Source organism: Tasmannia lanceolata, unplaced genomic scaffold (genome assembly GCF_043159265.1).
Source record: "Tasmannia lanceolata isolate RefF3 unplaced genomic scaffold, GAP_Taslan_0.1 ptg000025l, whole genome shotgun sequence".
NCBI classification, from domain to species: domain Eukaryota; kingdom Viridiplantae; phylum Streptophyta; class Magnoliopsida; order Canellales; family Winteraceae; genus Tasmannia; species Tasmannia lanceolata.
The window spans coordinates 11124849-11136557 of NW_027518702.1; the positions used below are offsets into that span (position 1 = coordinate 11124849).

An 11709-nucleotide genomic window follows, 5' to 3' on the forward strand; every position below is an offset into this window, starting at 1 on the left:
TTAGGGTCATCCTATGGAGATGATTTACAAGCACAACTTATTGAGGTTGTGGCCCAACAAATGAACGGTTTGGATCATCCTATGAAGTGGGCCCAACTTACTTTTTGAAAAAATAATGGACTTTACTCCCTCCCACACACCATAAAAAAATGGACACAGTTACACACTTATTTTTCTCCCTTTAGATATTTGAATTGTCTCCCCTTCCTTCCTACTCCAAATGTATCTTGCTTTTGGACCCTAGAGGCCTAGACATATGAGGTGTTAAAATTTAGAATCAACGGTAGAGATGAAGATCTTAAATGCTTTAAAAATGCCACAAAATTAGCTGTTTTTGGAAACAAGGTGAAATCCCTTATATACCTAATTAATTTTCTAAGAAAATGAGAGATTAGGAGAGATATCTTAAGAAGGGTAAACTTGAAAGGAAATCAATTCCAAAATAGGATTTCTTTTGGATATTAAAGATGGACAGACTTTTCCGCAAAATCCTATGGGAGGCGGGCAAAATTTCATCTGGAGATTAAAGAGAGAGGAACATTTCAGCAAAATCCAAGGGGGCCAGGAAGATTACGTTTGGAAATTATAGGGTGGCAAAAAAATTCGGCAAAAATCGCCCCACCTTGGCTCCGTCTCTGTCTGCAGGGGGAATTCTTGTCCCCTCTTAATATTGGTAATGACAGCCCCTTTTTTCATATGCCGCGCAACCAAACACTACCTACCACCATTGTGAAAAAGAGGGTGTTTGGTACCAATTGCTGTGGGAATTGAACAAGAGACCTTAGACAAGGTTGGTGGACCCTTACCACAAACACGACAGTGGGGTTGGTAACACTACTCACCACTATTCTCCTAGGCAAATTCAATACTTGTCTCCTTTTTTTTACTACTTATTCCACTACTTAAGTGCGTGCTTAACTAAGTAAGTTATTAAGTACATAACTACACTAAGTAAAATAGTAAGTAAAGCATCTGCATGCATACGTGCGTGCGTAACAAAGTATTTCGTGCGTATATGCGTGCTTAGGGGAGTTTGGAGCACATCTTTGTCGGTTTAAATTAAAGACCCGGGAGAGAGATGATGTACGGATATCTATATTTTGATAATGGCACCGCATCTTTTGTCTTACATTTTTTTATTGGGTGTTGGGAGCATCTTTGTCGGTTAAAAGCATGGTTTTAAATTTCGACCGAAATCCGAACGGTGGAGACCGACACCGAAATGCATCAAAACCGAAACGGTCATTTATTTCGGCCGAAATTTCGAAATTTCGGTTTTTCCGAAATTTGACCCAAAAAATCTGTTTTTTTAATATTAATTTAATATTTCACCGAAATTTAATATGGAATGAAATATTCGTTTCCGGTTATGTGCCAGATTTCGACCGAAATTTCAAAATTTTGAAATTCCAAGGGCCGAAACCGGTACTGAAACCAAAATTTTAAACCATGGTTCAAAGCCGTATAAAGTTAATTAACATGTGTAAAACCAAGTGAGTAGTTCCATTATAAAAATAAAGTCGTTCGTATATGTTGAATTTTGTTTGCAAAAAAGATTTGAATTTAAAAAGATCAGTTTTGACAGTTATAACTAACAGATATGACTGTTAGAATTTAAATGGAAGGGTGTCTTTTTCTACGTGTTTTCTAACTGTTGGATATAAACTAACAGATATGACTGTTAGAATTTAAAATGAAAGGGTGTCTTTGTCTACGTGTTTTCTAACTGTTGGAAGCAACTACTCATAATCTATAAATACTTTAAATTAGTGGGTTTTCATATATACTGATGATCTCTCTCTCTCTCTCTTTTCTTTCTTAATAACTCTTACAGCCATAATTATACTATTTCATAGAGAATTCATTGGAGAGTTATCATATTTGCTTTCTGAAAATTCTCATTTGTTGTATCCTGGAGGCAATTTGTCTGCAACCCTTAAGCAAACTCAAGATCGAGTGGGGACAAATAAAGCCTTAAAGATAGCGATCAACGTGCATCAAAGTCTAGGTTTTGTTTATTTCTGATTTCGATTGCATTATTTTCTAACAATTTTAAGGCTTTATTTGTGTTCTAATGGAGTCGGAATCAATCAAAGTGATGAAACTCGACAAATTTGATGGCAACAACTTCAGTCGTTGGCAAGATAAGATGAAGTTTCTCCTGACTGCCTTGAAGATCATCTACGTTTTGGATCCTGGTTTGCACCCAATCGTTGAAGGAGAAAATCTATCCCCTGCAGAAGTGGATCACATCAACAAAGAAAAGAAGAAACGTGACGAAGATGAATTGTTGTGCCGAGGACACATTCTCAACACTCTCTCTGATCGTCTCTATGATCTTTTCACTGATGTCAAGTCTCCTAGAGAAATCTGGGATGCGCTGGAATTCAAATATAGGGCTGAAGAAGAAGGTACAAACAAACTTCTTATAGCCAATTATGATGATTTTGCTATGATTGATGGTAAGCCTATTCTTGCACAAGTTCATGATTTGCAAGTGATTGTGAACAAACTGAAAACCCTCAAAATCTCTCTTCCTGAATCGTTCCAAGTGGGGATGATTATTTCTAAGTTACCCCCGTCTTGGAAAGATTATGGAAAGAAAATGATGCACAAAACAGAAGACTTTTATGTGGAACAAATTCAAAGGCATCTTCGCATAGAAGAGGAGTCTCATTTGCGTTTCAAAACTAACATTGTTCCAAATGAGTCTAATGTGCATTATGTGGAGGGGAGTGGATCACAATCAAAGAATCCTAATCTGCAAGTGAAAAAGGATAGTAAATTCAAAAGGAAATTTCCCAAGAAGGAAGGACAAAAGAAGAAGGGTGCTTGCTACATTTGTGGGAAGAATGGTCACTACGCCAATAAGTGTAGGCATCGTAAGAACGCCAATTCTGAAAAGGCAAACGTGGTGGAAGAAAACCTTGTAGCCATGATCACCGAAATCAACATGGCAACAAAAAGTGCTGGATGGTGGTCTGATTCTGGTGCTACGGTCCATGTGTGCAAGGACAGATCTTTGTTCAAGACATACGAGGAAGTGACTGATGGCCAAGAAGTGCAAATGGGAAACCAAGCATTCGCCAAAGTTGCTGGAAAAGGCACTGCGGAACTTGACTTCACATATGGAAAGAAGCTTATGCTTCTCAATATCCTTCACATTCCCGAAATTAGGAAGAATCTAGTTTCTGTTAATTTGCTATGCAAAAATGGATTTCGGGTTGTGTATGAGTCTGACAAGTTAATCTTGTCAAAGAATGGACTGTTTGTTGGGAAAGGGTACTCTTGTAATGGGATGTTTAAACTAAGCATCAATAAGACTGCATCTTCTGCTTATATGGCTGAGTCTTCTACTTTATGGCATTATCGTTTAGCACATATAAATTCTGGTTCCATAAGGAATATGAAAAAATTAGAATTAATTACTTTTGGTAATGATGATCTTAATAAATGTGAAATATGTGTTAAATTGAAATTATAAAGAAACCTTTTCACAGTGTTAAAAGAAATTCACAGATTTTAGAGTTAATACATTATGATATATGTGAATTAAATGGTGTTTTAACTCGTGGTGGGAAGAAGCATTTTATAACTTTTATTGATGATTACAGTAGATATTTATATATTTATCTTCTAAAATCTAAAGATGAAGCTTCTGCCATGTTAAAAATTTATAAATCAGAAGTAGAAAATCAACTTGAAAAGAAAATTAAAATTTTACGTTCTGATAGAGGTGGAGAATATTACTTAGGTAATTTCTTTGAAGAACATGACATTATTCACCAAGTAACTGCTCCCTCTACACCCCAACAGAATGGTTTAGCAGAAAGGAAAAATCGTTATTTAGTAGAGATGGTAAATTGCATGATTGTGAATGCTAAGTTACCAATGAATTTATGGGGTGAGGCTTTGTTGACTGCATGTTATATTCATAATAGAATTCCTTCTAAGAAAACTAATGTAAGTCCTTATGAATTATGGAAAGGAAGAAAGGCTAACCTCTTATATCTTAGAGTGTGGGGGTGTTTGGCTTATTATAGAGTTCAAGATCCTAAAAGGACTAAACTTGGACCAAGGGCCATTAAAAGTATATTTGTTGGCTATGCTGAAAACAGTAAGGCATATAGACTTCTTGATTTGGAGTCTAATGTTATAGTAGAATCTCGAGATGTGGAATTCTTTGAAAATAAGTACTCTCCTGATTTTAGAAGTAATTCTCAAAATCTAGAACCTACTGTTTCTCAAAGAATTGAAAATCAAACAGGAGATTCTAATATCTCTAAACCTAATCCAGAACCTAAGAGAGGTGCTAGAATAAAGAAAAATAAAGATTTGGGACCGGATTTTATTTCTTCTCAAGCACTTGTGTTTCTGGTTGAAGGTGACAGAGATAATAACATAATCAAGAAATTGCCTTTAGTTTTAAACATAGAGGATGATCCAAAGACTTTTTCTGAGACCGTGTCTTCAAGAGATGCTTCTTTTTGGAGAGAAGCAATTAACGATGAAATGGACTCAATAATGTTTAACAACACTTGGGTATTGGTTGATTTGCCTCAAGGATCTAAACCTATTGGTTGTAAATGGGTCTTTAGAAGAAAACATAATTCTGATGGTTCTATTCAAGCTTTTAAGGCTAGATTAGTAGCCAAAGGTTTTAGGCAAAAAGAGGGAATAGATTATTTTGATACTTATGCTCCTGTAGCACGTATAATTTCAATAAGAATTCTCATTGCTATAGCATCCATTCATCATCTTTATGTTCATCAAATGGATGTAAAGACTGCTTTCTTAAATGTGGACTTAAATGAAGAGGTCTACATGGAACAACCCGAAGGGTTTGTTCTTCCTGGAAATGAGAAGAAAGTATGTAAATTAGTTAAATTTTTGTATGGCCTGAAACAGGCACCTAAACAATGGCATGAGAAGTTTGATTCAGTTATATTATCTTTTGGTTTTAGACATAATGGGGCTGATAAGTGTATTTACTCTAAATTTACTAATCACTATGGTGTGATAGTCTATTTATATGTTGATGACATGCTAATTTTTGGGACAAATATGATTGGTGTGAATGAGACTAAGAATTATCTATCTTCCGTGTTTAAAATGAAAGATTTAGGGGAAGTAGATACTATCTTAGGAATTAAAGTAAGGAAGCATAGTGGGGGTTATGTTTTGAGTCAGTCTCATTATATTGAGAAAATGTTAACTAAGTTTAATCATCTTGGATTCAAAGAGTTTACTACACCTTTTGATCCAAATCTTAAGTTAGAAAACAATTCTGGTAGAGCTATAGCACAACTTGAATATGCTAGTGCAGTTGGAAGTTTGATGTATGCTATGCATTGCACTAGACCAGATATTGCATTTTCTGTATGCAAACTTAGTAGATATACAAGTAACCCCAGTATAGAACATTGGAAAGCCATTGGTAGAATCTTTGGTTATCTTAAGAGAACCATAGGTTTTGGGTTGTTCTATTATGTTTACCCGGCTGTATTGGAGGGATATACTGACGCTAGTTGGATTACAAGTGTGGGAGATAATAAGTCCACTTCTGGATGGGTATTTACTCTAGGTGGAGGTGCAATTTCTTGGGCAAGCAAGAAACAAACGTGTATATCTTACTCAACTATGGAATCTGAATTTATTGCCTTAGCAGCAACTGGAAAAGAGGCTGAGTGGATTAGAAATTTATTGTTGGATATAAATTTATGGACTAACCTTATGCCTCCCATGACTATCTATTGTGATAGTGAGGCTACTTTACAAAAGGCATACAGATGTACGTATAATGGTAAGTCTAGACACATAAGTCTACGACATGATTATGTGAGACAATTGATACAGGATGGTGTTATTACAATTGTCTATGTAAGGTCAAGCAAAAACTTGGCAGATCCTCTTACCAAAGCTCTTTCAAGGGAGTTAGTAAGAATGGCATCCCATGATATGGGACTGAAACCTAGTATTTGAATCACCAGTAATGGACACCCAACCTAATACTAGGAAATGACTAGTCATAAGGTTTAAAGGGTAAAAACGAAGTTACTAGAAGTGATTGTTTAATACTGATACATGTGAGATACATGTGAGATCCATGAATAAAACAAATCAGTATTGTCCATTGCGACTTAGAGGTTGAGTAATACTCTTAATGAAGTCTAAGACCTTCTGGTAATGTGTCCAAAGCAATGGAGACACATAGTAGAGCTTCACCTATAAGAACATAGAACTGGTGCCGCTTCTCAAGAGAGGTAAGGTTTACTCTCCTCAGGAGTGTTCATGAACCCAGGGTATAGCACATGGCCATTATAGTGCTAAGTAGAAAATAAAGAATTTCTCGTCGAAATAGGAGATTGGGGTGTGTGTGATGTCTCCGATTTTATTACATGGAGTACCTAGTTTAAAGCCGAGGCTACTAGTGACTTTTATAGAGTCCTGAGGCATTTACACTAATTGAAGGTTTAAATCGAAAGATACCTCCTTGTATGCGTATCATTCTCATTTAACTATGGCTGTAGGAATCAAACTTTAAATCTGCTTTTTTCAAACAAAAGTGGGGGATTGTTGAATTTTGTTTGCAAAAAATATTTGAATTTAAAAAGATCAGTTTTGACAGTTATAACTAACAGATATGACTGTTAGAATTTAAATGGAAGGGTGTCTTTTTCTAGGTGTTTTCTAACTGTTGGATATAAACTAACAGATATGACTGTTAGAATTTAAAATGAAAGGGTGTCTTTGTCTACGTGTTTTCTAACTGTTGGAAGCAACTACTCATAATCTATAAATACTTTAAATTAGTGGGTTTTCATATATACTGATGATCTATCTCTCTCTCTTTCTTTCTTAATAACTCATACAGCCATAATTATACTATTTCATAGAGAATTCGTTGGAGAGTTATCAGATTTGGTTTCTGAAAATTCTCAAAGACTTTGTTGTATCCTGGAGGCAATTTGTCTGCAACCCTTAAGCAAACTCAAGATCGAGTGGGGACAAATAAAGCCTTAAAGAAAGCGATCAACGTGCCTCAAAGTCTAGGTTTTGTTTATTTCTGATTTCGATTGCATTATTTTCTAACAGTATATCAGTACCCCATTGAGACTAAAAAAATAAAAAATTGGAGCAAAAGACTCAGACAACTACTGAGGTGTTAAAACCAAATGAGTAGTGGAGTTTTTATATGGCGCCTGAGCGTGAAGTCCAGTGTAGGACTTACCTCCCATGATATTTGATCCAACATCAGCCTCTTATATTAACCCGTGTGAAGAAATGAGAATTGGGAAAAACCAACTGATGGTGCCCAAAATCTGGCAGCTCGTACTAGCCCGGTAGAGCTTGTGATCCTACGCTTACAAACAAGGCGTCAGTGGGTCCGGAGTTGTGGCTCCGGGCAGCCACTTCGACACTCCTCAAGTCAGAGATGGGCAACACAGACAAAAAGGGTGATGAGAAAGGGCGAGGGCCAAAGCAAGTTACCAGCAAGGTGGGGAAAATGAATGAGATTGTCTTTGCTCGAGTGTGTAGACGCCATTTTATAGGAGAGGAGACCCATGATGCCCATGACGCTAATTATGCCCTTAATTTTGTCCACGTGGGGCGGAATGGGCGGCGGTTATAATTGTGGGGGCGTGATTCCCTGAATACCCAGGTGGAGTTGGGGGGGGGGATGGTGGTCTTGGTGGGAACCTTTGATTCCTTTCTTTGACATGGGAGGCGGGTTTAGTGTAACGGTCAACAAATTTCCTGCTTGGTGGCGGGAATTCCGCTGTCGTGTCTCATTTTCTGGAGAGTCAGCACCGATGATGCGGGATGTAGTTTCAATACGGTGTGAGGCGCGGGTTTTGGGAGAAGATTGGATCGGCATTGATAGTTCCTTTCCATGGGCTTATGAAAAATGACCCAACCGGACCCACCTTATTTTCCTTAGGCTCTGTTGTTCACTTGCCTTCTTGAGAAAGGAAAGGAGAAGAAAGTAAGCCAAAATTTCCCATGATTTGACATTTTTCGCCGTTCACTTGTTTTCTCGAGAAAGCGGAATTACACATGTGGAAAATGTAAATAATGACATGGAAAACCAACTTTCTTGCACTTTCCCTCTAAATTTTCTCACCAAAAGGATGGGAAAATCACTTTCCTGAGAAAATCACTTTGCCTGCATACTTTCTTTTCCTTTCTCGACCAAGTGAGCAACGGAATTTTCTCACAGTTTCTTTTCTAGTTTTCCACATCAGATTATTTTCCTTTCTTTTCTTTTCCTGCGGCTAGAAAACAAGTGAACAGAGCCTTAAGGAAAAGTTGCCAACTGGGGACATCAAAATACGAGAATTTCCAACGGAGACATACTTTTGAAAAATTGCTAAAGAGGGTTGATAACCTCCTTTTGAAAGTTTATAACCCCATTTAGAGGGATGATAACCCCTTTTACAGACTTGATAACCCCAATTTCGTCCCTCTCTAACAATTTTTCAAAAGTGTCCCTCGTTGCCAATTCTAGTATTTTGATGTCCCCGCTTTGCAATTTTTCCCAACCAGAAAGATAATCAGAGTTCGTGCAACTATTAAAACAAAGCAGTGCCAATATCAGTACCCAAAATGCAGGATTCCAAAAATTCCACAGACATCAACAGCTGCCACTCGTCCTTGCCAGCAGGACCCCTCTCTCTCTCTCTCTCTCTCTCTCTCTAAAAGAAGAAAAAACCCTAAAACCTCAAAAGACCCAAACAACCAAACCAAATTTAAACCCTCCTTTTTCCCCTTTCGCCCCCCTTCTCTCAGAATCCATGGCCTCTCTCCGAGAAGAAAACATATACATGGCAAAACTAGCCGAACAAGCCGAACGCTACGAAGAAATGGTAGAATTCATGGAAAAACTCACAACCACAATCGATTCTTCGGAACTCACAATAGAAGAACGAAACCTCCTATCCGTAGCCTACAAAAACGTAATCGGAGCACGCCGGGCTTCCTGGCGGATCATATCATCAATCGAACAGAAAGAAGAAAGCCGTGGTAATGAAGACCATGTGGTCACGATCCGAAACTACCGGGCCAAGATTGAGTCCGAACTTAATTCTATTTGTGATGGGATTCTTAAATTGCTTGATGAAAGGCTTATTCCTTGTTCTTTGAATGGAGATTCCAAGGTTTTTTATTTGAAGATGAAGGGTGATTATCATCGTTATCTTGCTGAGTTTAAGACTGGGGTTGAGAGGAAAGAGGCTGCTGAGAGTACTCTTGCTGCTTATAAATCTGCACAGGTTTGTCAATTAGGGTTAGGGTTAGGGTTTTTTTTTAGGGTTTTTTTCCTTCTTTATCTTCTTCTATTTTTTTAAGAAAAAAATTATATTTTGTTTTCTAAAAAATTATATATTTTGGGTTCTTCACTTTCTTCATTAGAACGGTTAGTCGGTTAGGGTAAAAAAAAAAACACAAATCGGCATCTTGCAGTGTACACATTAACGTACGTTGGTGAATTAGAGTTAGGGTTAGGGTTTTTTTTCTTCACCTTGTTCATCTTTTTTTTTTTTTTCAAATTATATTTTGCTTTCTAACGTTGCGTACTAATCCGCACAGGTTTGTGAATTAGGTCTAGGGTTAGGGTTTTTTTCTTCAGCTTCTTCATCTTTTTATTTTAAATTTATATTTTGTTTTCTAATGCTGTGTACTAATCGGCACAGGTTTGTGAATTAGGGCTAGGGTTAGGGTTAGGGTTAGGGTTGTCTTCCTCACCTTCATCATCAGAACGGTTAGGGTTTTAGAAAAAAAAAAGGTTCAAAAATAATTATAATTTTGTTTTCTAATGTTGTTTTGTGATTATAGGACATTGCGGTGGCGGAGCTCGCTCCTACGCACCCGATCCGACTAGGGCTAGCCCTCAACTTCTCGGTCTTTTATTACGAGATCTTGAATTCTCCGGATCGAGCTTGTACTCTCGCCAAACAGGTATGGAAACACATAGGATTTTGAAACTCTCGCAATTTCATTCTCTTGAATGTTGTAAACGGAGAGTGCTTATCTGCAGATTAAGATGTCAAAGAAAATTCTAATTGTTTCATTTTTATGTTAGGGAAGTTTGGTTTGTGATCTTCATGAAAACAAGATCTTGGCTAGGAATTCGGTTTCGTGAGGTTTATTTTTAACCAATCTAGGTATTGGGTTCGTGATGTTGAATTTTTTAATCGATCTGGCCTGATTGTCTAGGGCTTTTTGTTCTTGGAAACAAGATTTGAATCGTGATCTTGGTTTTTGAGTTGATTTGGTCTTTTAAGGTTTCATGGCAATTGGATGAGATAGGAAATGAATCTCTTGGGTAGGGTCTGTGCTTTATGTTTTCTTCTTCCGGTATTGATTATAGATTGGCAATTAGAGCAGACCTTGAAATGTTTCTAGATTCTATTTTTTTTCTTGACTATGACTTGGATGAGATAGGAAATGAATCTCTAAGGATAGGGTCAGTGATTTTGATTTTCTTCTTCTGGTATTGATAATGGGTTGGCGATTGTAATACGCCTTGAAACGTTTCTAGATTCTATTTTTAAAAAAAAATTGTTTTTTTTGTTTGATTAGGCATTTGATGAAGCGATTGCGGAGCTGGATACTCTAGGGGAGGAATCCTACAAGGATAGCACTCTGATAATGCAGCTTCTTCGCGATAATCTCACCTTGTGGACTTCAGATATGCAGGTGTAGAATCTGCTTTGGTCTTCCCTATATCATCCTAACGATCTTTTTCTTTTGTGGACTCTAAATTTGTTGTTGCTTGTGTTTCAGGATGACGGGGTCGATGAGATCAAAGAGGCGCCCAAGCGCGATGGTGAATAGTAGCAGAGTAATTCAGTTTCTGGTTAGGGTTTCTCTTCCCTGCATGATTTGAATAGGAGGAGAGGATATTTCCCTTAATTTCGCTCTTTGTGAGATTTTAGTTGTTTCAGCTCAGATTTACCTGCCTATGAGGTATAGTGTTTTTTATCCTTTTCTTTGGGTTTTCTTCTTCCTTTGCTAGGTCTGAAGTTGTGTTTGCATGGAGCATGTTGGAACTCTGCCTTCTTTAATATCAAGTTATTGTCAATGTCTTCTTTTTTATGCAATTTTATTTCTGTTTTAAGTCTGTAATGGTGAATCATTGCCCCTCTTTGATTGAAATATTTCCCCACCTATATACATCATATAACCCTCTTTTGGTTGATATAATATGCTTTCTTATCTTTTTGTATTTCCTTAAAAATTTTTTTTTGAGAAGCTAATCAGTTCCTGTATTTTGCAATTGTCGCTGAATTTTGTATGTAAAGGGGGTAAAATATTAACCAATTTCAGTTTAGAGATAAATAAATATAGAATAAACCACTGTAGGGTTAAGTGGTTTTAGAAACCAAGGTTTAACATTTCGGTTTCGGTACCGGTTTCGGACCCTAAAATTTCAAAATTTCGGTCCAAATCTGGTACAAAACCCAAAACCAATATTTTATTCAATATTAAATTTCGGCCGAAATTACCGAAATTTTGGTGAAATATTAAATTAATATTAAAAAAAACAGATTTGTTGGGTCAAATTTCGGAAAAACCAAAATTTCGGCCGAAATAAATGACTGTTTCCGTTTTTGGTGATTTCAGTGTCGGTCTCCACCGAAATTTCGGATTTCAGTCGAAATTTAAAACCATGAATAGAAACTAAGCTGTTTTAAATTTTGCAAAAGA

At 36.9% G+C, this 11709-nt stretch overlaps 1 protein-coding gene across 2 annotated transcripts; it reads left to right on the forward strand.

The window, feature by feature from the left end:
• The first annotated feature begins 8649 nt into the window (after positions 1 to 8649).
• LOC143857697 (14-3-3-like protein) lies at positions 8650 to 11227 on the forward strand. Of its 2 annotated transcripts, XM_077368135.1 has the most exons (5): positions 8653 to 9272; positions 9835 to 9957; positions 10582 to 10698; positions 10786 to 10858; positions 11018 to 11227. In XM_077368135.1, exons 1-4 carry the CDS (start codon positions 8796 to 8798, stop codon positions 10834 to 10836), a joined length of 768 nt encoding a protein of 255 aa, XP_077224250.1. In that variant the 5' UTR covers positions 8653 to 8795; the 3' UTR covers positions 10837 to 10858; positions 11018 to 11227. The 2 variants fall into 2 exon arrangements, with proteins under 2 accessions (XP_077224251.1, XP_077224250.1); XM_077368136.1 differs by having other exon boundaries at positions 8650 to 9272; positions 10786 to 11227.
• Positions 11228 to 11709: the final 482 nt, after the last annotated feature.

Excerpts from the sequence above, each read along its gene's own strand:
- LOC143857697 (XM_077368136.1), top strand. The coding sequence starts at position 8,796 with ATGGCCTCTCTCCGAGAAGAAAACATATACATGGCAAAACTAGCCGAA. Across the intron at positions 9,958-10,581 it reads CTTGTACTCTCGCCAAACAG|GCATTTGATGAAGCGATTGC; the intron begins GTATGGAAACAC and ends TTGTTTGATTAG. Across the intron at positions 10,699-10,785 it reads TGTGGACTTCAGATATGCAG|GATGACGGGGTCGATGAGAT; the intron begins GTGTAGAATCTG and ends CTTGTGTTTCAG.